Here is a 24,527-nt window from a genome sequence, read left to right on the forward strand (position 1 = left end):
ACGGGGCTCAGTCATGCAGAGCTGATAGATCAGCTGCTGCTGCCCTGCTTACCCCAACACCCAGCTGAGGTTACACTTTCTCACTCTTTTCTGATTTTCCAGGTAGTTATCTTATCACAGGAGCCTGCGTGGTCACGCCACATTTGCAGCAGCCAAAGTGACATGAAATGGTTCCAGCTGCAGCTGGGATAATCAGATACCTCTCTCCAAATCAAAGCATCATTGTTTGCTTTAGCACATCCTACATCCAGGCAACCCACAACTTCCTTAAGCTCTGTCTCCCAGGAACTGCTTGTTGCAAATGATTTATTGTAATCCTGATTATTGGCAACCTCCCCTGGCTGTAATTTCTGCTCCTTAAGAAGATTTGTCAGTGAGTGTTGTGATTTCTCTTTGCTAAAATCCATGTTAACAATGCAAAGTGGTTTTGAGTTGGTTTTTGTTTTGGTTTGAGGTTTTTTTGTTGTTGTTGTTTTTTGTGGGTTTTGGTTTGTTGGTTGGTTTTTTTGTTATATGTTCTTTTAACAAAATAGAATGTCTCTAAGGGACATTAAAAAAGATTTAATGAACAGTGACAGCAGAAAGATTTTTCAGTGTGTTGATTTGGCAGTTTAAACTGATCTGCATTTGCAACCTGCTGTGAGACACATAAATGAGGCTGAACTTGCAAATGGCTTTTGAAGAGAAGTTTGGAGACTCCAAGAATAAAATGAAAATCAGAATACATGGCCAGGGGTTTTTCTCTCGCAAAAAGACATTTCCACAATATTCTAGGATGAGCAGAACCTGGAGCTGCAGCTCTTACTGATCTGCTGGTGCCAGTGTGAAAACTGAGAGCAGCACTGGGATTGCAGCCTTGGGATTTATCCCCACCTGGGAGATCCTCCAGGGTGGATTCTTAACAAAGGCATTCAGTAATCACCACTGAACACAGATTATCAGCCCAACACTGTTTAAGTATAAATGCTTCTCAATTAACAGTAAAAAAAGAAAAATACTTTCCCTGTGGCTGCTTCTCATTTAATAAAAACAAAATAGTTTTTCTACACAGGGGGAAATTTTTATAGTCTAAAATGTGACTAAGACTCCTCCTTTCCCACCAAAATGCAATTTATCAACAGAACTTGGCAAAGGTCTCAATTATTTGATTTTCCTGGGCCTTTTGCATTAATTTTCCATACAACCCTGACAAATTCACTTTGCTTTCAAAAAGAATTCGTGAAAATTCTCACAATGCAGAAGCCACCAGGCAAGAACTGTACCTGTGCAGAAGCTTTTTATTAAAACTCTAATGCTCCAGACCACAAATGAGGCAGCTGGGCTGAAAAATTGCAGTATAAAAGAGAGGTCAGAGACGGCTTTGTATAACCTGAAGATAAGTGGGGAAGCAGCACTGGGAGGGCAGCCAGTGTGGAGCACTCACAAATTACAAATAGGCACTCACAAATTACAAATAGGCGCTCACAAATTACAAATAGATTCTCATATCTTTTCTAGCTGACATTTTTCCCACCTGCCCCTTTCAAGATGAGGAATCTCTCTCCTCATCAGCCTCCAGTTAAGCCACTGGGAGAAGAGCTGAGACATTTCTGAACTCTCTCTCACATCATTTTTTTCCCCTGATGTACTGCTGCAGGTCTCCTGCTTGATTTCCAAGCCCCATTGTGCTCCATCCCCCCGGGCAATGCAGTTTTACTCATCATAAATACAGATTTCTCTTTGAACTAGAAAGGCAAAAAAAAAAGGTTTCCACGTTTTTAGGTGATATGTCTTTGTTAAGCAAACCTAACAAACCCCTTAGATATTTACCTAACAGCTATTTCAACACGTGGCAAAGAGCTGGCAGATTAACTCTTGAATTAAAGTGGCTTTTTTCTCCTGATTTGTCCACCTGAAATCAAAATTATGAGCATGAACACCTTCATCTAGCTGCAAACTTGACATAAAAGGATGCATGTTCTACTTTTGTTTTACTCTAAGGTTACAGTCAACAAGGAAAACAAAAGACCAGAAGATTAAATTTATTCCTTTTAATCCAAACACCATCAGATATGGCTCCTATATCTAAAGATCAAAGATTGGGAACTTGAGAGGAGATCCAGCTAACAAAAACAGGGATGGAATGATGAAGTCATTTGCGTATCTCAGATACATTTCAGTCATGCAAAACAGAACAGAAAGGCTGAAAGGATTGGGACTAATAAAAAACAAAAGTGAACATATAAGTGTGTTGTAGTCATCAGTCTGAATAATGATAGAAAAATATCCTTTTTTTTTAATATAATCCCTCTGAAAACAGCTGGGGTGCATTTATATCCCAATCTCTCAATAAAGTGACATTGCTAAATTTGCATAACCCCCAAAACAATACATTTTCCTTAATTTATGATCCTGTAGAAAACAAAGAAAGTGCTTATTTTTATAAAAATTATGTGGTGAATCCACAGAAACCCCATACCACATCTTCATTGGAATTTCATCTACAGAACATTTCTTTAAGAGCTAAAAAATAATTCCAGTGTCAGGAATTCCTCAGGATGGCTCCAGCTGCACATCCAAGCCTGTTCCATCACCTACACCAAACAAGGGCTTTGTTTCACAGTTCAAGTTTGAAAAAGTGCTAATTGTAATTTGATTTTTGCCCTGACAGGATTTCTGTGTGCCGTGGGTTTGGTGATGGTTTCGCTACTCCAGGACCAGTCCAATATTAAATTTTCTGCCTCGGACACTCTGGAAAGGGACCAGCAGGACCTGATGAAGGCACAGGGGGATTCAATATCCCCAGTTCAGCAGAGTGTGAGTAAAACTGGCCCAGGCCTGTTCTCTTCCTTTAAAGATCAAAATAAACATTCAGCTCTTGCTGGATCTCACCAAACCTACCGGTGACAGAGCAAACCCTGGAGGTTTTATTCCTGAAGGGTGGAAACCTGAGTTATCCTGCTCAGCTAATCTTAAACTCCAGCTGAATGTTCTGTTCCATTCCTTAAAATGAGTGGGAAAGCTGGGTTTTGTTCCCCAGCAGAAAGAACTGGGTTTATCCTGATTTTCCTTGCGGGATTTCTTGGATTTGGAGAGAGGAGGGAAGGGAGCACTCAATAACCTGGTGTTTGCCTTTTTGAGGAGCACAGGACATTCTCCCATCCCTGAGCTCAGCACCCTGCTCCAGCCTGATGTGTGTCCTCTCAAAGGCTTCCTACTAATTACTCATCCCTGATACCAGGGAAATGTGCATATTTTCAATATATGCATCTTTTAATCTTAAACTCCAGCTGAATGTTCTGTTCCCTTCCTTAAAATGAGTGGGAAAGTTGTGCTGTGTCCCACTGCAGAAAGAACTGGGTTTATCCTGATTTTCCTTGCGGGATTTCTCGGGTTTATCCTGATTTTCCTTGCGGGATTTCTCGGATTTGGAGAGGAAAGGAGCGCAGCACCCTGCTCCAGCCTGATGTGCGTCCTCTCAAAGGCTCCCCACTAATTACCCATCCCTGATGTCAGGGAAATATTTTCATTATATGCATGTTTTCAGCGGCAGGACCCAGACTGCATCCTTGCTGCAGATTAAAGAGCTCCTGAGTGGTTTCTCTTTGCTGGAGAGCACGAGGGAGGGAGGAGATGACACAGGAGGGTTGGGGTGTCTGCCCAGAGCCTGTCCTGTGTCTCCAGATGAGTGTGGCCACCCTAATGAAGGGAAGTGATGTAAGCACCCACATTTCTGGAGCCTGGAAGCCCAGCAGGGATGAGATCAAGCTGATTTGACTAAACTTGCAGGCGACAGGGCTTGCACTTACCGCATTCCTGTCATTTAATCTGTCATCACCCGACCTTCCTCAGCTTTTCCCTGAAATGGGCAGAGCAGAGTCGAGGTGTCCTTGTTTTTCAAGGACAGCTCTGTTTTCTGAGTGCTTTGGGTCGGAAGGGACTTAAAGATCATCCTGCACCAGGTTCCTCCAAGACCAATCCAACTTGGCCTTGCTTTTATTGATTAATTAATTGCTGAATAGTTTTGGATACCAAGCAACCAGAAAACCCTCGAGATTTTTTTAGGGCTTCCCTGCATGAAGGTGGGCAGAACTGGTCATGTCATACTTGCCCTTTAAAATGTATTTTTAATATAATTAAAATATAAATTTTACATTTGAAATTTACTATAAATAAATAACTTAGACAATGAAAATAATAAAATATCTGCTCAAACTTAAATAAATGAATGTCAATTTAAAAATTTCTCTAAATAAATGGCTTAGATAAGAAAAATAATAAAATATTTGCTCAAACTTAAATATTAACCTTTAAAAAATAAATGTCAATATTATATCACATATTACATTTATGTTTTAATTGCATTAAAATATAAATTTTATCTTTTAAAAATGGCTATAAATAAATAACTTAGATAATGAAATTAATGAAATATTTGCTCAAACTTCAATCCTAACCTTATATAAATGTCAATATTCCATTGCAACTTTTAATGTGATTAAAATATTAATTTTGTCTTTTAAAATTTCTATAAATAAATAACTTAGATAATGAAAATAATGAAATATTTGCTCAGACTTCAATCCTGACCTTAAATAATTAAATGCCAATATTCCATTGCGTATTACATTTATATTTTAATGTAAAAAAATAATGTAGTTAAAATATAAATGTTATATTTTAAAATTTCTATAAATAAATAACTAAGACAATGAAAATAATAAAATAACTTACACAATGAAAATAACTTAGACAATAAGAGAGAGCAGCACTGGGATTGTAGCCTTGGGATTTATCCCCATAAGGATAAATCAATAATATCAATTTATCCCCCATAGGGATAAATCAATAATAAAATAACTTAGACAATGAAAATAACTTAGACAATAATAAAATAACTCAGACAATGAAAACAATAAAATATTTGCTGAAACTTCAATCCTGACCTTAAACAAATCAATGTCCACATCCCATCACAGGATAACTCCAGCTACAGCTGCCCGCCCTATGAGCCAGACACCCGGACAGAGAGGACAAGCTCAGAATCCTCTCCCAGCCCCAGCCCTGCCTCCCCATGCCAGGACCCCATCCAGGGAGGGTTCCCTGGCAGCCAAGGGATCCCCTGTGGCACCAACAAGTTCAGGGCATCCTTCGGCACCGAGAGATTCCGGCGCTGCAGCTACGAGGAGAACGCTGCCGGCAGCTACGAGCGCTTCCTCAAGAGCACCAGGAACCCCTTCCACCCCTACAAGAGGCAGATCAGCGAGGATGTTTTCCAGGAATCTCACCAGGCCCTGCCACCAGAAGCGTCTCCCTTCAAAAATCACAGGAGCATCGATGGCTTCGAGGGTCTGACGGGATCTGCTGAGGAGCCGGAGGCGTTTCCCACCCACATCCCAAATATTTCCGCAGAGCAGCCGTGGTGTAACAGCGTCCAGTACAGCTCCACGGGGCAGGAGCACGGCGCCCAGGTCATGGTCAGTGGGGTTTGGTGTTGTTTGCATTGTTTTCAGTGGTAAAAATGTGCTTTTGGAAGGATTTTCTTATTGGGAGGATTTTCTTGTTGTAGCGACTGTGTTGGTGTTTATCGCTCTGTCAAGCTGGAGGTCAGGGAAAGAGATTTGGATATATCCATGTTTATTTGTCCACATTTTCTATTTTCTGGTCTTTTCCTCAAAGAATCCTCAGAAAGAGGCACAAGAACAAGTGATTTTCCATAAGAAGGGGTACCTGAATCCTAGATGTTTATCACTCTGTCAGGATACAGGTTAGAGCTCAGGGAAAGCAAATTTAGACATATCCGTGTTTGTTTCTCCAAATTTTCTCTTTCCTGGGCTTTTCCTCAAACAATTCTCAGAAAGAAGCAGAAGGACAAATTATTTTCCATCAGACAGGGTACACAAATCCTAAATGTTTATCGCTCTGTCAAGATATAGGCCAGAGCTCAGGGAAAGCAGATTTAGATATATCCGTGTTTATTTCTCCAAATTTTCTCTTTTCTGGTCTTTTCCTCAAACAATCCTCAGAAAGATGCACAAGGACAAATTATTTTGAGTCAGACAGGATACATGAATCATAAATATCCAAATTTGTCATCAGTTGGGGTTTTCTACAAACAAAATTCACAAAACAATATTTTCAAGCATGAGGATGTGGAACAGATTTGGTCCAACAGCTCACCCTCACTTTTCTCAGTGCAAATAGAAGAGAAAGCTCCAAAACATCAAAAAAATAAATATCAGCTCTGCTTATATGTGCAGTGCAAAATTACCTGGGCTGATTTCAATACCAGATGGAGGCAGCTGCCTATTTAGGGCAGCAGAGATCCCTGAAAAGCAAATTAAATTCCCCTCCAGTGTCTCCACAAGATCTCTGCTGTGATCCAAGGTGCAAAGTGCATCTTGATCATCTCCTGCAGCCAAAAAGAACAATTCCACCTGCCAGAAAGGAGCTCTGAGCTGGTTCTGAATGGCTGGGACAGGAGGAATTCAGAGCTACAAATGGAAGAGGAGTTTAAAAAAGAAAAAAGTATTAATTGGATTAAGACCAAGAGAATGGAGAGATGCTGTCAGGGAACATACCTGGGGATTGAAGCCATCCAGGTTAAGGAGGAAATCGATCTAAATCTCTTATTTCCTGGATAAACACTCATCTAGGTCAGAGGAGTTCAGTGCTGCAAAACCTATGAGCAGCTGATGAAAAAGAAATTCCCATTTTCTTCCCAAATCCCTGCAGGATGCAAAGGCAGCAGTGCAAGAGCCCTTTACAAGCAGGTGTAGCTACTCCCTGTTGGGTCTTGCCAGCACCCAACTTCCCACTTTTAAATCACTTCCATGCTGCTGGAAAGTTGGGACTTCCCAAAATCTTCATCTTCATATCACCAAAATAACACTGATGCTTATTGATAATGGATGTCAAATCAAGTCTAATTTGTGCTTCTAATAATATAACATTAAAACACTGAGTATTTTTATATTTATTAGATATACTAGATATACTAGATATATATTTTTATATATTAGATACACATGCATGATATATAAAATATATATAAGAAACAATGTGTATATATGTTTATTTATTAATATTTTTAGATTAAAATGCCATAAAAGCTGGCCATGTTTTAAAGCAGAAGGATAAGTGCTGTTGGATTTTTGGAAAAAGTTTCTCACTGAATTCCTTCATTTTTTACATATTTCCTGCATCTTGATTGAACCCAGCAGCCAGCCCAGTGTGTTTTTTCTCTGCCACCTCTTTCCTGAACATTACAGACCTGCCAAAATTCCAGAGGCGCTGCCAGCCTAAAGATAAAATCAGGGAGAATGAAAGACGAGGGAGACACTTGTGCACACTCAGGAGTGAAAGCTGGAGTGTGTGGGTTGTGTGTGCAGGGGGGGGAAAAAATAAGAATATACACAGAGCTTGATGTTTTCCTGAATTGTTCTGCGCACGGAATGTGGGCTGGGATTTCCTTTTCTCAGGCTGTAGTCGTGGAAATGTAGGAATTGGTTCGTTTCTTCATGGAATCACGGGGTGGTTTGGGTTGGAAGGGACCCTGAAGGTGCTCCAGTGTCACCTCCTGCCATGGCAGTGTCACCTCCCTCTGTCCCAGGGATGGCCAGCCCCAGATTTGCACCATTAAAACACAAACCAACTCTGTCAACCCTTACCAAAGCGCAACTAAACCCCAAAAACTCAACGTAACGAAGGCAAATCCAGACAGTGATTAATTATCCTGTTTTAAATTCAGCTGTTTTCTCTGATTGCTCATTTTTTGGCTGTTTTGCAGCAGGATTCAGACCTGAAGCTCAGGACATCCCCGCTGGAAGGGCAGCCTGGCCTGTATTGCTACCAGCCCCAGGTGCAGCAGATGTATTGCTCCTCACACCCCTTCCACCAGGTCAGTGCAGCACCAAAACCCTGGTTTTTAGCACTAAAATGGTACAAAAATTGTGGTAATCATCATTTCTTAAAAATATTTAAAATATCTTTACATTTGTGTGTTTGCAGGGCTGTGTTTCTATGCCTACATTCACTTTATAAGATCTAAAACCAACCACAGCTAAATGCAATTTAAGATGCTCACTAAGAAAAAGAAGAAAAAAATGCCAAACCAAAACTTGTGGAAATGGAATCTTAGTACTGGATATTTATATTTTCACCCTTACACTTGAGAAAATTTGCTTTGGAGCCAGATAAATTATTAATATAACTCTTGATATTTCAGGATCTTAATTAACTGTGTGTCCTAGAGTGACACACTAACTTCCTTTAACTTGAGTTCCTTTAATTTCAGGGAAAAAAAAAACCTAAACATATTGCTAAAATTCAGACCAAACACAGAAAAATATTTTAAAGTCAAATTGGAACAGCAAAATGATGTTAGCTTTCCTTGTGCTTGATGGCACACACATCTTTTGAAACCTTTTGCCTCTTGCATCATCCCCAGAGAAAGGTTAGTCAGCTGAAGCATTATTGACAATAATAAAAATCAAAATAAAATATCTATAATAAAATATAAATATAAATATAAATATAAATATAAATATAAATATAAATATAAATATAAATATAAATATAAATATAAATATAAATATAAATATAAATATAAATATAAATATAAATATAAATGTGAATATAAATGTGAATATAAATGTGAATATAAATGTGAATATAAATGTGAATATAGGGAAAGTGATATTGTACTACCATCCTAACTTACAAATCCATTATCGTTATTTTAGAAGAAAATGGTCCCAAAATGGTGCCAAAACAAAGCTCTGCTGCAAATACAAACTATTGTGGATATGTCCCAGTTCCATATATATCATTCACTATAAAAATGCCATTTCTGTGTGCAGAAACCCCACTTAACTTGTGAATTCACAGATTACTCCTGATTTCCCTATCCATTCTGCAGCAGGCACCTTTCCCCTGTCCCTGCTGGTTTGACAGCAGTGCTGTTTCTGTGCTGATCACATTCCAAAAAACTCCAGATTTAAAGCTGCCAGGCAAGATCCAACAGGCACCAAGAGGAAAATCCTTCATCCACCTGCAGGCTGGCACTGGGACAAATCTCTGAAGTGCAGCAGGTTTCTGTCAGACTTTTCTTCAATACCTGCTGCTTAATGTTAATATAGAAAAGAGTCTGGCAAGGTGTTGTGCTGCTCAGGAATAAAATAAAAATAAATTTTTTTAAAAATTTAAAAATTAAAGAATAAATTTTCAAAATTATCTAATAGGTGAAGGAGGTAGAATTGCTATCCCTGTGCCGTAATCACATGCCATAATCACATAATCGTATTCTTCAATACCTATCCCTGTGCCATAATCACATAATCATATTCTTCAATATCTGTGCTTAATGTTAATGTAGAAAAAGTCTGGCAAGGTGTTCTGCTGCTCAGGAATAAAATAAAAATAAAATTTTAAAAAAATTAAATAAAATTTTAAAAGGTCTAATAGGTGAAAGAGGTAGAATTGCTATCCCTGTGACATAATCATATACTTCAGTGTCTGTGCTTAATGTTAATGTAGAATAAGTCTGGCAAGTTGTTCTACTGCTGAGGAATAAAATAAAAATAAAATTTAAAAAAATAAAAATAAAATTGAAAAAATGTCTAATAGGTGAAAGATGTGGAATTGCTATCCCTGTGCCATAATCACATGCCATAATCACATAATCATATTCTTCAATATCTGTGCTTAATGTTAATGTAAAAAAGTCTGGCAAGGTGTTCTGCTGCTCAGGAATAAAATAAAAATAAAATTTTAAAAAAATTAAATAAAATTTTAAAAGGTCTAATAGGTGAAATAGGTAGAATTGCTATCCCTGTGCCATAATCACATGCCATAATCACATAATCATTTTCTTCAATATCTGTGCTTAAGGTTAATGCAGAAAAATTCTGGCAAGTTGTTCTACTGCTGCTCAGGAATAAAATAAAAATAAAATTAAAAAATGAAAAATTAAAATTGAAAAGAGGTCCAATAGGTGAAAGAGGTAGAATTGCTATCCCTGTGACATAATCACATGCCATAATCACATCATCATATTCTTCAATATCTGTGCTTAATGTTAATGTAAAATAGTCTGGCAAGGTGTCCTGCTGCTCAGGAATAAAATAAAAATAAAATTTTAAAAAAATTAAATAAAATTTTAAAAAGTTCTAATAGGTGAAAGATGTAGAATTGCTATCCCTGTGACATAATCACATGCCATAATCACATCATCATATTCTTCAATATCTGTGCTTATTGTTAATGAAAAAAAAAGTCTGGCAAGGTGTTCTGCTGCTCAGGAATAAAATGAAAATAAAATTTAAAAAATAAAATTTAAAAAAAAATTAAATAAAAAATTTAAAAGGTCTAATTGGTAAAACTAGAATTGCTATCCCTGTGCCATGATCACATGCTGGAAAATGAGAAGAGCTGAGAAAAGTGGAATGAGCTGTCCTGCATGGAGCAGCCCCATGATTAACTCTTTCCATTCCAAGCTGGAATGGGGCAGCGCAAGCTCGGCCACTCCAAGGAGGTTCCTCTCTGCAGAATGGGCCCTGGAGTGAGGGATGTTCCAGCCCAGTTTTCATTAGAGGGATGAGAGGATCCAGCCCCTTCATTAATTCTGTGCAGATGATAAAACAGCCTCACCTTCCCCTCGGCTGGACACGACAGGAGCGGTGACTCAGAAGAGAAATGAGTTATTATTGACCCAAATGAGGAGCAGACACTGGCTGGAGCCACTCACCCACCATAAAACACCTTTCATGCCATGGCAGACTGTAAAACCAGCTCCAGCCTGTCATTCCAGCCCATTCCCCAGCCTCCCTTCTCTCCAAAAGGATTCATGAAACCAATAAAACAGAAATAATCCCTGAAACTCCCAGGTCTGGCCTTTCATAGGGACATCAAAACCAGCCCTATCTTTCAAAGAGCCACCAAAACCAATAAAAATCAGAATTATTGTAGGAATTTCTTGGGTTTCTGCTCTTGGGGGAAAATCTGCAGCCAGTGCACAAGGCAGGGAGCACCACAGTGCACACAAAAATTAGTTCACAGCTGCTCTGGAGGCTCTAATTGTGCCCAATATTTGGTTTAACAAGGCAGGACATGATTAATTATATACATTTCATTCCTTTCACCATGCAAACAACTGAGTCTATTGAGTCTGGCTTTCCACATTCCATTTCAGGCAGTTCAGTGTGAGGAAGATAAAAGCAAACAGGCAAGGAAAACTCCAGCAGCCAGCATAAAATTACTGGGGAAATGACATCAATTGTTCAGAGTACAGAATAAATAAATAAACTGGGAATGTTTTGCTGTTTTAAGGGGACAAAGACCAAGAGCAATCAAAACTATTGATCCAAAAAAATAAAGGAATTAGAATTAGAAACTAAGGAGATGTCCAAGGGATTTTTCCCAATGAGTCTTGAGGGCTACATGATGATTTTCCAGAGGAACCACATAAACCTCATGGCACAGGATGGGCAGGATGAGCAGTGAAACACCAGGACAGGGCTCAGCAGTGCCAGGGAAGGCATCCAGGTAGATTTTTTTTAATATCATGTGACAGAAATTCTAATTCTGGCCATGTCCTCACCCCTGGCATCCGCCAAGATTCATCTGGAAGAGGCAGAAATTCCTCTCTCCCAGAGCTGATGTTATCTTACCTAAACTACATCATGTTCCTTTGCTCCTGAAAAACTCTTTGCAGCATGTTTAAACTGTAATTTAAGGGAGAAAAACATGGAATATTCAGAAAAGTAAAAGACCAAGGGCTGTGTTAAAAAATTGAGGACAAATCTATGGAAGCTCTGGTGCAATCCAGGCTGTCTGTGGGGATCATCCCATCTTTCACCTGGCTTTTTATCCTGGTGATCCCTTCACTTTAAGCGTGTCTTGGAACAGGTTTGGTGATCTCCTGGAGAGTTTGGTCAGCATTTCTCAGGAAGCTCCTGTGGCTGGTACCAAGGCATAAATATTATCTGTTTTTACGGGTCCTGGCTGTTATTTTCAGCTTTCTGATAGAGAAAATTGAATGGAAAAATCACTTGAGGTGGTGGCACATGAGCTCCTGGCCCTGTGGAGAAGGATTTTCCTTGGATTTTACTAAGGGAACAGACAGGGAGCAGCCCAACAGCTTCAGCACGAGACAGGCAGAGTGAAACCACCCCAAAAATGTCTCATGTGCTGCTTTCCTGACCCCTGGAATGACATCACTGACTTATTCCATAATAATACATTCATCTTAAATATATTCTGGTGCATCCATTTAAGTTCTTCTTGTTATTTGTTGAGTTTTTCCCTGCCTTGCACAGTAGCAGTGATTTTAACAGAGATTTCGGGATACTATTCCCTTAGCAGCAAATATGATATGCTTTCAATTTTTGCCTTTCTGTACCCTCTCCACCTAAAAAAAAAAAAAAAAAAAAAAGCAAAAAAATATAGCACACAAACCCAAATAAGGCTCAGGCAAAACTTCTCTGTTTCTTCCTATATTTTAGCAGCTTTACTTCCTCAGCTGGCTTTTATAAGGTGAACACTGGAGATTTTTACTCTGGTGGTCTGGGGTTTTAATGTCGATAAAATGACATCATTCATTATTTGTGTGCTTGTTCAGGGGAGGCTGAGCAGGCTGAAATACTTCAAAAGAGATGGCTGGAGGGAGATAAGCTTTAGGTCTATAAAATTAGGAATTATCTGGGGCTGATTAATAGGACACGGCTCCTCATAGCAAGAAATAAAGAAGAAAATACTTTTTCCCATACAGTATCAGAAATAATGCTGTTATTAGGGAATATTTTTGGGAGCTTTTTGCTAAAATAAATGACATTTTTGCTGTCCCATCCAGTACCCCTCAGGCGGCAGCTACCCCGTGACTTACATCGCCTCCTCGCACTACCCCTACCAAAGGATTGCTCCTCAAAGCAGCCAAGAATCTCAGCAGCCTCTGTTCCCCAAACCCATCTACTCCTACAGGTAATCCAATCTTTTTCCAAGCCCTCACCTTACAGGAAATACCCCGTTCACCCCTGGCCCTGTTCCAGCATCGTTTGCAGCAACACGTTCGCTCCATTTGTCTTCTTGCCGGGCTGTTCTGTCCTGTCCCCGTGGATCACAGAACGTTCCAGGCTCTGGGGCCAGCCAAGGCACACAGAAATTAAGTGTTGTAAAGCAGGGGAGCAGTCTTGATCACTCCCCAAAACAAAAAAAAAAAAAAAAAATTTCTCTAAGGAAAAAAATTAAGTGTTGTGAATTTCATCAGCACAAGACTGGTGCCACTGAGTTGTCTATTCTGTATTAAAAATTATTCTTTCCCCAGTTACTTGAGCAAGGAAATGCCTTGAAAACCTACCTACTGTGGCAGTCACCACATGGGTTTAGCCACCAAAGTAGATCTGATAATTAAATTTTAATTATGACTCTGTCACTGTCAGTTTGATTCTCTCTGTGGCCTCCACCAGTCAAACAAACCCTCAATAACTCCACACCAGCAGGATTGGAAGGTCTTGTATCTGCTTTCTATGTTCCTTCATTTTAAACCCAGATTGGACCTTCTAGATGGCCCTGGAGAATTACCTGTAGGAGTTAAGGAGATTGTTGTAATTGACTGAGTGAAACATAAAATCATCCTTGTATTTGTGCTATGACAGTGAGTCAGAATAATTACACACAGTGCAAAAATTGATCTATTTTTGATTGTGAGGAGTCAGGCAGAAGAGGCTAAAATGCTTTTTTTTTGGTTTTTTTTTTTCCTCTCCCTAGCATCCTGATCTTCATGGCTCTCAAAAACAGCAAGACAGGGAGTTTGCCAGTCAGTGAGATTTACAATTTCATGACAGAACACTTCCCTTACTTTAAGGTGAGTTCCACGGGAATGGGGAAGGGGAGAGAGGGAGTAAGGGATGGGATTCCAGCTATGAAAAGGGATTATTTCTTAGGAGATTAATACCAAATCAATTACACACTACACACTCCCATGATCACAAGCTCCTCGGCCTTCTGCACCTAGGCAGAAATGTGAAACGTGGTAATATTTAACTCAAGAAGATGTTGAGAACTGTTCCAGCTATGAGCTTGGGTGTACAACAGTGACCATCCCTCACCATAAAAAGGGTAAATAATTTAAAAATCACATTCCCTGCCTCCTCTCAGATCTCAAACACAGGCAGAACTGGTCTTGTGGCTTCCTGTGCCACCAGCAGCACCTCCAGACTGGTGTGGAAGCAGAGAATTCCAGGTTATCCCACTCCATCCTGGAGCTGGGAAATTCATCTTGGGCAACAGCATCCCCTGCATGCCCTGCACAAAGAGAAGTGTCAGCTGTGCTGATGGCACTAAGCCGATAATGACATGGTGAGCAGGGGTGGGTGGTTTGCAGCAGCACCTCTGAAATTCGGATCCCTGCTGGTTGGGAATGGCTCCTCACAGCTGGAATGGCACTGGGAAATGCTCACTCAGCACAGGCATCCTGGAGCAGCAGGATTAGCTCAGGTTTTTGAAAGTAATGGAATCAGGGAGTGCTGCTCCACTCAGGGATTTTTGATTTTCTGCTGATTCTTCAAAAGGACCTCACTGAAATCCACAGTGGGTGAGCTCAGCTGTGAGCAAGGCCCCAAAATGAAAATAAAGCCAGTGAGTCTGTCCTGTTTCCTATTGCAAATAGCCCTGCAGCGATCAGGGCAAATTTCAAACAGCCACAGCAAGGCAGTTCAAACATTTGTAATAAAGGAACACTGAGAATAATGAAAAATAAGTGTTCCAATACAATTCTGGACACAGAGGATAAATAGAGAACACACACATTAAAAAAAGAGAATAGCCAGAGAAAAATGCACATTATCACAGAGGAAGAACTGTCAGGATCCATCACACTCCCAGATTTCCTCCCAAAGGAGTCACTAAGTGCTCCATCATTTGTTACAAGCAAGAAAAGGAGAAAAAAATAAAGAAATCTACCAGGGGAATCCACAGGAAAATAGCCAGAGTTTCAAGCAGAGAGGTGGGAATATTATTAATAATTTTTACAGGCATGTAGATGTTTATTCTTCACATCAAACTGAAATTAATTCTCTGTTGTCTTATAACACAATTGATCATAAAATTAATCAGCAGCTTTAAACCAAATGCTGCTGCTGCCAGCATGGGCAGAATCCCTCAGACTCAGGACTGTGGCTCCTCCAGGTGTGACCATCCTGGTCCCTCCTGGTTTTTCAGAACCTCGTGTCTTTTTTAAAATTCATTTAAAAACTGATGAGAATGAGGTCACTGCCATAGGAACAGAATAGAGCAGGGGGTACTACCCATAAATTTCCTATTTTGCACTTACAAATTCAGCCAAATGTATTTGACTGTAGCATCCTTAAAATAACCAGGGGAGAATGAGCAATCAGATATTACATTTACAGTCATCAATTCCTGTCTGCGTCTGCTCTTTACTGCAGAGAATTACCAATACATGGCAAAATTTAAAATCCTCCACCCTCCCTGCTTTTGGAGACTCTTCAGCAAAATAAAACCACACAAAAGTCAGCAAAGAACATTTTGCTGCTGTTACCAGTGCTCACTAAAAAGCAGAATACAACAAGGGAAACAATTTAGGTTGGAGAAAAAGAGAGCAAGTGCACACAGAGCCTTGCTGGGATGATACAAGCAGAGTCAAATTAACTGGGATTCGCTGCCACAGCAAATTTAGTTTCTATGATGCAACAATCTCATTTCTAGTTGAAACAGAGCAATCCAACTCCTACGTCCTAAAAAAAAAAAAAAAAAAAAAAAAAAAATCCACACAGCTGAAGTTGAATTAGTCTTTGATGTACCTCTCCCTTCTCTTGAGACCTAGATTTAAACAGAAAGGGTTTTGCAAGATCACTGAACTCTTTAAACTTCAAGAGCTGGTCAGGATCAGTGGGGCTGGACAATGATTTTCTCTCTTTTTTGTGGTGATTAGTGAGTCTAACAGAAAGCTTTAATCTTTTTAATTGGAGTTGTTGGGCTGAGAGGGCAGAAAGGTCTGAGGTGTGATGGCAGGGCTCGGGTGGTGTGGAGGTGGCACCTGGGGACATGGATTGGTGGTGGCCTTGGCAGTGCCAGGGGCTGGACTTGGTGCCCTCAGAGGGCTTTTCCCACCTCAGTGATCCTGGGATTCCCCAGCTGATTTTGTGATCCTGGGATTCCCCAGCTGATTTTGCGATTCTGCACTCGCATCCCCACCGTGCTGAATGCAGTGTTTACCAAAACCAGACACAGCAAGGAGATTCCAGCTGCTCAAGAGCAGCCCCAGCAGCCAAAGTTTGCTCATTTACAATCACACCTGCTTTAAAAACTGGTGTTTTTTCTCTTAATAATCTCAGTGTGTTAATCCCTACCTGGGCAAATAAATTCTCACAGCTCAGCAATCCCGAATTTAATGCAAGAACCTGCTCGGCTCCTGGCAGCAGCCTCCAAAATCAATCCGTGTGCTGTTTGCTTGTACAGTTTGTAAAACCATCTCCTAATTTACACCCCCACACGTTCTGCAAGCCTCTGAGGAGCCCATGCCACTCCCAGCTGAGCAGAAACACCAATTATCCTGTCTAGGTACACAGGGGTGTGGGGAGGCTCTGTGCAGGGCAAGAAACAGGAATATTCTTCCAAGTCAGCTTGTTCAGTAGTTAAACACACAATTTAGCTGGGAGGAACAGCTTTATTCACTTTTGGAACTACCAGAAAGTTGCTTGAATATTATCTGCAAGGGAGAAAAAACTGATTTGTTGTGTTTAGTGTGATCTTATGGCAGAAAAGGCTTTAAAGGTTTGGGGTTTTCTCTCTTCTCCTCTTCTCTCTTCTCTTCTCTTCTCTTCTCTTCTCTTCTCTTCTCTTCTCTTCTCTTCTCTTCTCTTCTCTTCTCTTCTCTTCTCTTCTCTTCTCTTCTCTTCTCTTCTCTTCTCTTCTCTTCTCTTCTCTTCTCTTCTCTTCTCTTCTCTTCTCTTCTCTTCTCTTCTCTTCTCCCCTTGTATTACAGTTTGTGTTGTCTCACCCATGAGGCAGAATAGTGAAATGCTGACATCAGGTGGGCCAAAATGGAAGAGGCTCTGTTGCTCTGAAGGGGGAATAGCTTCTCTTTTAGTAAATAGTATGTATTTAATTCCACACCTATTTATTTTTTAATGAAGTGAGTATTAAATTTGATCCTCATCTCATCAATAAGGTTTTTAATGCCTTAGTCCACACAATAGTTCTTTACAAGCTACAAAATAACAAGTTTTATGTTCCTTATAGAAGCATGTACAGAAAATTAAATCCTGATAAAATAATTTCATCAAAGTACGTTCAAATTTCACAGTCTGCCTGGTGAAAGCCAAAATGGGCTCAGATTAATTTATAAAAGATGGTCTAAGAGGAAGTCTGATGGACTAGGCAGCAATTAAAGAAATTATCAAACTATCAAAAATCTGGCTTTGTATGAGAGAAGGATCCTAGTAATAAAGAGTAAAAATGGAAAAAAAATTATTAACCTAAGAGGGAAATTCTAATTTTAAGATTTAAAAAAAGACTGTGGAAACTCACATTTATTTCTCATGCTCTCTGTTCAATAATTCTCTACTTGATATAAACAGTTATGATGACAAATATTTGCATCCATGAATATGAATCAACAGCCATGGACAACCTCCCCCCATTTCAGAGAGCTGATTCATTTCCTGCAATCCTTATGAGGAATTGAGAAGAAAATATGAGGATTTTTTGGCAAAAAGAAAATAATCATTTTGATGATCCAGTTTAAAGAACCTTCCAGCTTCCTCTGCTGAGTTAAAAGTAAATGCAAAGCACAGAGATGAGTGATCAGCTGTGGAAACCTGTATCTCATCTGGAGGGCTTGTGATTAAACCATTTGCTTATGTAATTGGCCAGCACACAAAGTTACACTTACAGTAGCATGGAAAACCCCTTTGAAGTCTGCCTGGACACTGAATTTGAGCCCAGGTGGCTCAAAGTACTTTAATGAAGAATTGGAAATATTTCTAGGTGTTCTAAAATAGATTCTGATTTCGTGTTAGTTCTTGAACATGAATTTTAATTCTGGTGATGTGCAAATTCACTCTTAGAGACCCAGCAGGTCTCTGACAACCTTTTTGCTTAGAAGATCAGTTGATATTTTATCTCATCCCTCTCTTCCCACGCAACATGACTGTAACATTTTTGTGGCTTCCCTCTAACGTTCAAGCTTCTCACTGCAGAGAAGGCACAGACTTAAACAGCATTTCTTGTAACCTCACCAGTCAAAACACAGTTATATATATACACATACATTTTAAATTTATTTATTTATTTTTAGCTTTTAATTTATTTTTTTTTTCAAGCTGGTTCTTACATTGGGTTTGTTTCTCCAGACAGCTCCAGATGGTTGGAAGAATTCCGTGCGCCACAACTTATCTTTGAACAAGTGCTTTGAGAAGGTTGAGAACAAGTCAGGGAATTCTTCTAGGAAGGGCTGTTTGTGGGCTCTGAATCCAGCCAAGATTGACAAGATGCAGGAGGAGCTTCAGAAATGGAAGAGGAAAGACCCAGTTGCTGTGAGGAAGAGTATGGCAAAGCCAGGTCAGTCATTTGTCCTTGTTTTAGCTCTCAGCTCTCCCCAGATTTTTTCTGTTCACCAAGATCCATAAAAGAATTTAAATATTATTTAGGAAAATATTTAAGGATTTTTCCTGGTTGTCAAAACAAGTAAAAAAATTAATATCAGAATTAAAATAGACCCAGTTTTGTAGATATTTACAGATAAGCACAAAGAAGCTTCCCCAAGAAAATATTCTCTCTTGACATGTCTCTAAACTTTAAGGTAAAAAGGAAGGTTGGATGGGGATTGGAACAGCCTGGTGTGGTGGGAGGTGTCCCTGCCCATGGCAGGGGGATGGAATGAGATGATCTTCAACATCCCTTCCAATCCAAACCACTCTGTGACAAAAAGAACGCTGAAATATGAAATATCAAATAAAATCTGAGATTAACTGCCAAGTATCCAACCTTTAAAAGTGGAATTTATTACATTCTCACTTGGCAACAATAATTTAAAAGCAAACATCTCAGTTGGTTATAGCGTGGTGCTAATATCACTGAGGTTGTGAGTCCAATCCCTGTATGGGCCATTTACTTAAGATTGGACTTGATGATCCTTGTGGGTCCCTTCCAACTAAGAATTTGAGGCTTTGGAGGTTTTAATGTATAAAAACTAGCACCTCCTGTTAGCCTGTTCCTGAATAACAGCAGAATTCCTGCTGCAAGTTATCCAGGGAAAGTCAGCCACAGACTATCCCTTGCCATTTTCTGAGTAGCATCACAATTCCTGCTGCAAGCTACGAAGGGATAAATCAACTACGGACTTTCCCCTTGATATTTTCTGAGCAGCATCACAATTCCCGCTGCAAGTAATGCAGGAATAAGTCAGCTGTAGACTTTCCCTTGTCATTTTCTGAGTAGCACCACAATTCCTGCTGCAAGCTATGCAGGGATAAATCAGCTTTGGACTTTCCTTTATCATTTTCTGATTAACACCACAATTCCTGCGGCAAGCAATGCAGGGATCAGTCATTCACGGCCTTTCCCTTTGTTTTCCAGAAGAGCTTGACACCCTGATAGGCGACAAGAGCGAGAAGCTGCGCTCGCCGCTGGTGCCGTGCAGCCCGCCGGGCGCTGCAGGTGCCTCGCTCTCCAGGCAGATGGCAGCGCAGCCCCACACCTTGTGCGAGCCCCCGCTCTCCTCGGGCATCCCGCAGGGCTTCCCCGGCATCCCCGGCTCGGCAGCGCTGCACGCCAAGAGCCCCCTGCCCGCCCTGCTGGGGGGGCAGCAGCCCGGCTGCTTCGCGTCCCCGCAGGGCTTCCCGCAGGTCCCCACGGCGCTGCTGCAGCACACGGCCGAGCCTCAGAGCCTGTTCCCTGCTGGGGAGGCTCAAAGCCAGCTCCGGACTCAGCCCAGCATCCCTCAGGATTCGCCAGTGCCGGCTCAGAGCCCCCCGAGCTGCGGGATGAAGATGCTGCCCGAGCATTCTCCGGCCAGGACGGTGCAGGACACGCTGCTGCAGGAGGGAGACCTCAGCAATGACATCGATGCTCTCAACCCGTCCCTCACTGATTTTGATCTCCAAGGTAGGTGCTGGAGGTGTTTTTGTCTTGGAGAGTCAGGTTTGTTACCTCCCATCCTATGGATCCCATCCCATCCCATGGATCCCTCCCATCCCATCCCATCCCATCCCATCCCATCCCACCCCATCTTATATCCCTTTCCATTATTCCATCTCATCCCATGGACCCCATCTCATCCCATGGACCCCATCTCATCCCATGGATACCATCTCATCCCATCCCATCCCATCCCATCACATGGATCCCATCCCATGGATCTCATCCCATGGATTCCATCCCATCCCATCCCATGGATCCCATCCCATCCCATCCCATGGATCCCATCCCATCCCACCCCATGGATCCCATTCTATCCCATCCCACCCCATGGATCCCATTCTATCCCATCCCAGCAATCCCATCCCACCCCATGGATCCCATCCCACCCCATGGATCCCATCCCATCCCCATGGATCCCATCCCATCCCATCCCATCCCATCCCATCCTCCCCAAGATCCATTTCTCTCCCTTTTCTCACGCCTCTGTTACAAACCTCACCTTCCTGGGTTACATTTTATATAAACACGATGTAATTTTGTGTTAAATCTTTGAAAAGTTTCCCAAGGAAGATACAGATTTGCATCCAGGAACGGGAAAAACATTCTTACTGCCCCCCTGGCTACAATTGCTGATATTAAATACTGCAATACAGTTTTAGAATGTGTTCTTTGAATTCAGACCTGTTTTCAACTGAAAGCTACTCAAGCACAGCTATTTAGTGCCATTTCTTACAAGAGAATTGTCGAGTGAAAGGCACCAAGAGAAATAAATTTGATTAAATTAACATGCTAGCATTTTTCTTTATCAATATTGATTCCACATCTCTGCTAAAAAGGATGCTTTTCCCTCTTCCCAAGGCATTAATAGCATCTACACCCAAAACAATTACACTTTCTGAGATGTCTTCTTATATTCTTCATAAATATACATTTCTAACAAAATTTTTGAAAGAATTTTCTAAAGTTAATGCTCCTTTCACCCAGATTTAAATGTATGGAGACAGACATATAATAATAATCTAAACAACCTCCTCCCTTCCTCAGTCCCACCTCCACACAAATGTTTAATAACCAACATCTCCTGCAACACAATGATTCAAAAAGCAAATATAAAGAAACATATGGAGAGAAAATAGAAAGAAATTTGAATTAATCTGTGCTGATTCTTTAGCTTATTTTCTGCCTCTGTCAAGGTCAGGATTGAAGGTGGTATTTTGTATTCACGTTCAAATGTTTGTTATTTCTTATCTATACAAATTGTGAGTTCTATAGCATTCTACTAACAAGCTACAAAATGGCTCACTATCTTTCTCTACAAGGCCTTTTAAGGCTAAATTATCCAATTAAGAAATGAGACATAAATTATATTTACTTTTAACCCAATAACCAACCACCCAAAAGCCACAATGCTGAGACTTTTCTGTCCAATTACACAAAACCACCCAAGCCCATGGAGAAGAAGAAGAAGGTGAAGAAGAAGAAGCAGCCACAACACTAAAATCTGCATCTTAACATAGATATAGATATAGATATAGATATAGATATAGATATAGATATAGATATAGATATAGATATATAGATATATATGTATATATGTATATATGTATATATATGTATATATGTATATATATAATGCTTTATATATATTGCTATATTGCTATATATGTTATAACATTATAATAGCTATACCATCATATAATATATGTAATATAATTATATATAATAATATATTAATATTATTATATCTTTTTCTATATTATTATATATAGTATATATATTGTAATATAATCAATTCTGTATAAAGTATATAATATGTCCTATATGATATGTAATATATAAATAGTATATTATATATAAATTATAAATAATATATAATGTATAAATTATATATTATATAAGATAGATATAACCTATCTTGTAATATTATAGCTATATAATATTGATATTATATATATGTATATATGTTAGCTATATAATATAGATATTTTATAGATATTTTATAGATATAGATATAGATATAGATATAGATATAGATATAGATATAGATATAGATATAGATATAGATATAGATAGATAGATACAGATAGATATAGATAGATATAGATAGATATAGATATTATATTTATATATATATATAATAATGAACCTTGAACTCTATGTTTTCCACCCTGTGATATTACACACTTCTATTCAAGCTAAACACCCATAACCCATAATCTCAGCTCTATCATTCAATTTTGGAAACCTTCTCAGGCCAAATGAGGTATTATTCTTTCGGGGCTAAAAGAGCTGGGTTAAAAGTAAAAAATTGAAAATTCTCAGCATCCAGGGCTCTAACAGATCTATAAACCAACATGGGATGTTTTTTTGTTGTAGGGAATCTTTGGGAGGAGCTGAAGGACGACAGCCTGGCCGTGGATCCCCTGGTGCTCATTTCATCATCCCCGCAGTGTTTTCCCTCGCACTGCCAGCTGGAGAGCGGCGGCCCCGGCGCGCACGGGGGCGCGCACGGGAGCGCGCACGGGAGCGCGCCCGAGCTGCAGCTCACCACGCTCTATTCCGCCTTCATGGAGCTCGACACGGTGTCCCCGTCCTACCTGAGCAACACCCCCGGCTCCAAACCCATCGCCCTGATGTGAACCACAGCGCCGACACCCCCCCTGACCCACGGGAACAGGAATTTTATCTCATTTTTTTTTCCCAGAACTCACCCGCAGGATATGTAGCTTTATCGTGATGGTTTTCTACAGACTGATATTAAAGCAAAAAAATAGGAAAAAAATGTATAATATTATTTAAAGAGGATATGGTTAACAGCTGAACTTGTCAACACCGTTTTATCAAGGCACTCATCTTCTTCGTCTTCCAGAAATAAGAAGCTACTCATCTTCTTCTTGACCTTCTTTTTCCTCTTTCTTTCTTTTTTTTCTTTGACAAAAGCTGCTTGGAAACCAGCACAGAACTCACAGCACACAACAATTTAACTTATTTCTTGGAGCCACTGATGGCAACAACATCCACCACAGACCATCCAAAATATAAAATCTACCTATTAAAACATTTGTAGTCCCCTTGAAAGAAGGGACCCATAGTCCCCCTTGGTTTTGGTAAATGTGAACTGAAAATTCTGCAAGTATTAGAAGATAGAGGACAAGCTGCTGACAGACAAAACCAAAGCAACAAATATGCTTCAGTGGAAAACATCAAAGTTTTACTGTATTTAAAAAGAAATTTTAAACTCTGCTTTTTTAATAAAAAAAGAACAAAACTATTTAGTAGAATTTTTACTTGGCTGGAAATTATTCCCATTACATGCCTCTTATCTTTTACCACATAAACTAAACATTAACTGAATTATTGAGCCATATTTTTTTAATGGTAATAAAAAAGAAGAGAGAAATTGCAGTTGGCCAAATCCAGAGAGCATCTGTGTTTTAATTGATCCCTCCAGGGGGGTTTCTTGTGATGCTGAACCAAACCTTGCAGCAGGTTCCTACTGTGAGCTAAACTTCAGGCCAGTTTTTCAGGAACGACCTTCTCCCTCTGATTTTCCACAAATCTGGAATTAAAAAAAGTAGAAAAATAGAATAAAATAGAATAAAACAATTTTGGTTTAAGTCATGCAATAAAAACAGAGTGAGCTGGAGAAGGAAGTTTAAAATTGAACTGAGCACTATGGAAAATAGTCCAGAAACCCCCCAAAAAATGGGGTTACCTGGAGAAGTTGTGGCTGCCCCATCCTGGAAGTGCCCAAAGCCAGGTTGGACAGAGCTTGGGACAATTTAGGACAGTGGAAGGTGACCCTGCCCATGGCAGGGGGTGGCACTGGGTGACCTTCAATGTCCTTTCCAACCCAACCCATTGTGGGATTCTCTGATCTCCTTTCACAGATGATGTAAACTCAGCCTAAACCAAAGAGGGTAAAACTTGAGTCAGCCTGGGTGATTGAGACCACGAAAAAGCAAGGATGGAACAAAGGAGATGGAATTGTTAAAATAAAGACACAGAGGTTAAATTGGCCGCTGTCTCCCAGCAAGGTGGCAGCTCTGCCCAAGCCAAGGCCTAAATCTACACCCTCACCCTTTCCTACTAGTCCAGACTTAAAATCAGATTAGGGGCAGACAGATAAAGGAGACTTAGGAGGAGCACACGTGATGCAGCTTTGTAATCCCTCACGCAAGCACCAAGAAATCCTCACTTGACTCCAGCTCCTCTTCCTGCAAGGAGAATAAGGAGCAGAAGAAATGCAGCCAGGGGAAAAAAAAAAAAAAAAAACCAGCAGGATGAGAGTTATGCAAACATATTAGAGCTGGGGGAATCAGGTATTGGCCATCTTAAGGTTTGGATAAAGAAATGCAGAAAAAGTTAAGTATGACACATTATTAGAA

General features: G+C 40.0%; 1 protein-coding gene across 1 annotated transcript; it reads left to right on the plus strand.

Annotated features, from left to right (window-relative positions):
• The first annotated feature begins 2,676 nt into the window (after positions 1-2,676).
• FOXN1 (forkhead box N1) lies at positions 2,677-22,778 on the plus strand. The gene is made up of 8 exons (XM_058037455.1): positions 2,677-2,796; positions 4,959-5,456; positions 7,769-7,879; positions 12,830-12,957; positions 13,744-13,840; positions 18,351-18,558; positions 19,576-20,103; positions 22,516-22,778. The coding sequence occupies exons 1-8, from the start codon at positions 2,677-2,679 to the stop codon at positions 22,776-22,778; spliced, it is 1,953 nt and encodes a 650-aa protein (XP_057893438.1).
• Positions 22,779-24,527: the final 1,749 nt, after the last annotated feature.

This window comes from Melospiza georgiana, chromosome 19 (assembly GCF_028018845.1).
Source record: "Melospiza georgiana isolate bMelGeo1 chromosome 19, bMelGeo1.pri, whole genome shotgun sequence".
Classification (NCBI taxonomy): Eukaryota; Metazoa; Chordata; class Aves; order Passeriformes; family Passerellidae; genus Melospiza; species Melospiza georgiana.

Excerpts from the sequence above, each read along its gene's own strand:
- FOXN1 (XM_058037455.1), top strand. The coding sequence starts at position 2,677 with ATGGTTTCGCTACTCCAGGACCAGTCCAATATTAAATTTTCTGCCTCG. Across the intron at positions 7,880-12,829 it reads CCTCACACCCCTTCCACCAG|TACCCCTCAGGCGGCAGCTA; the intron begins GTCAGTGCAGCA and ends TGTCCCATCCAG. Across the intron at positions 20,104-22,515 it reads CACTGATTTTGATCTCCAAG|GGAATCTTTGGGAGGAGCTG; the intron begins GTAGGTGCTGGA and ends TTTTTGTTGTAG.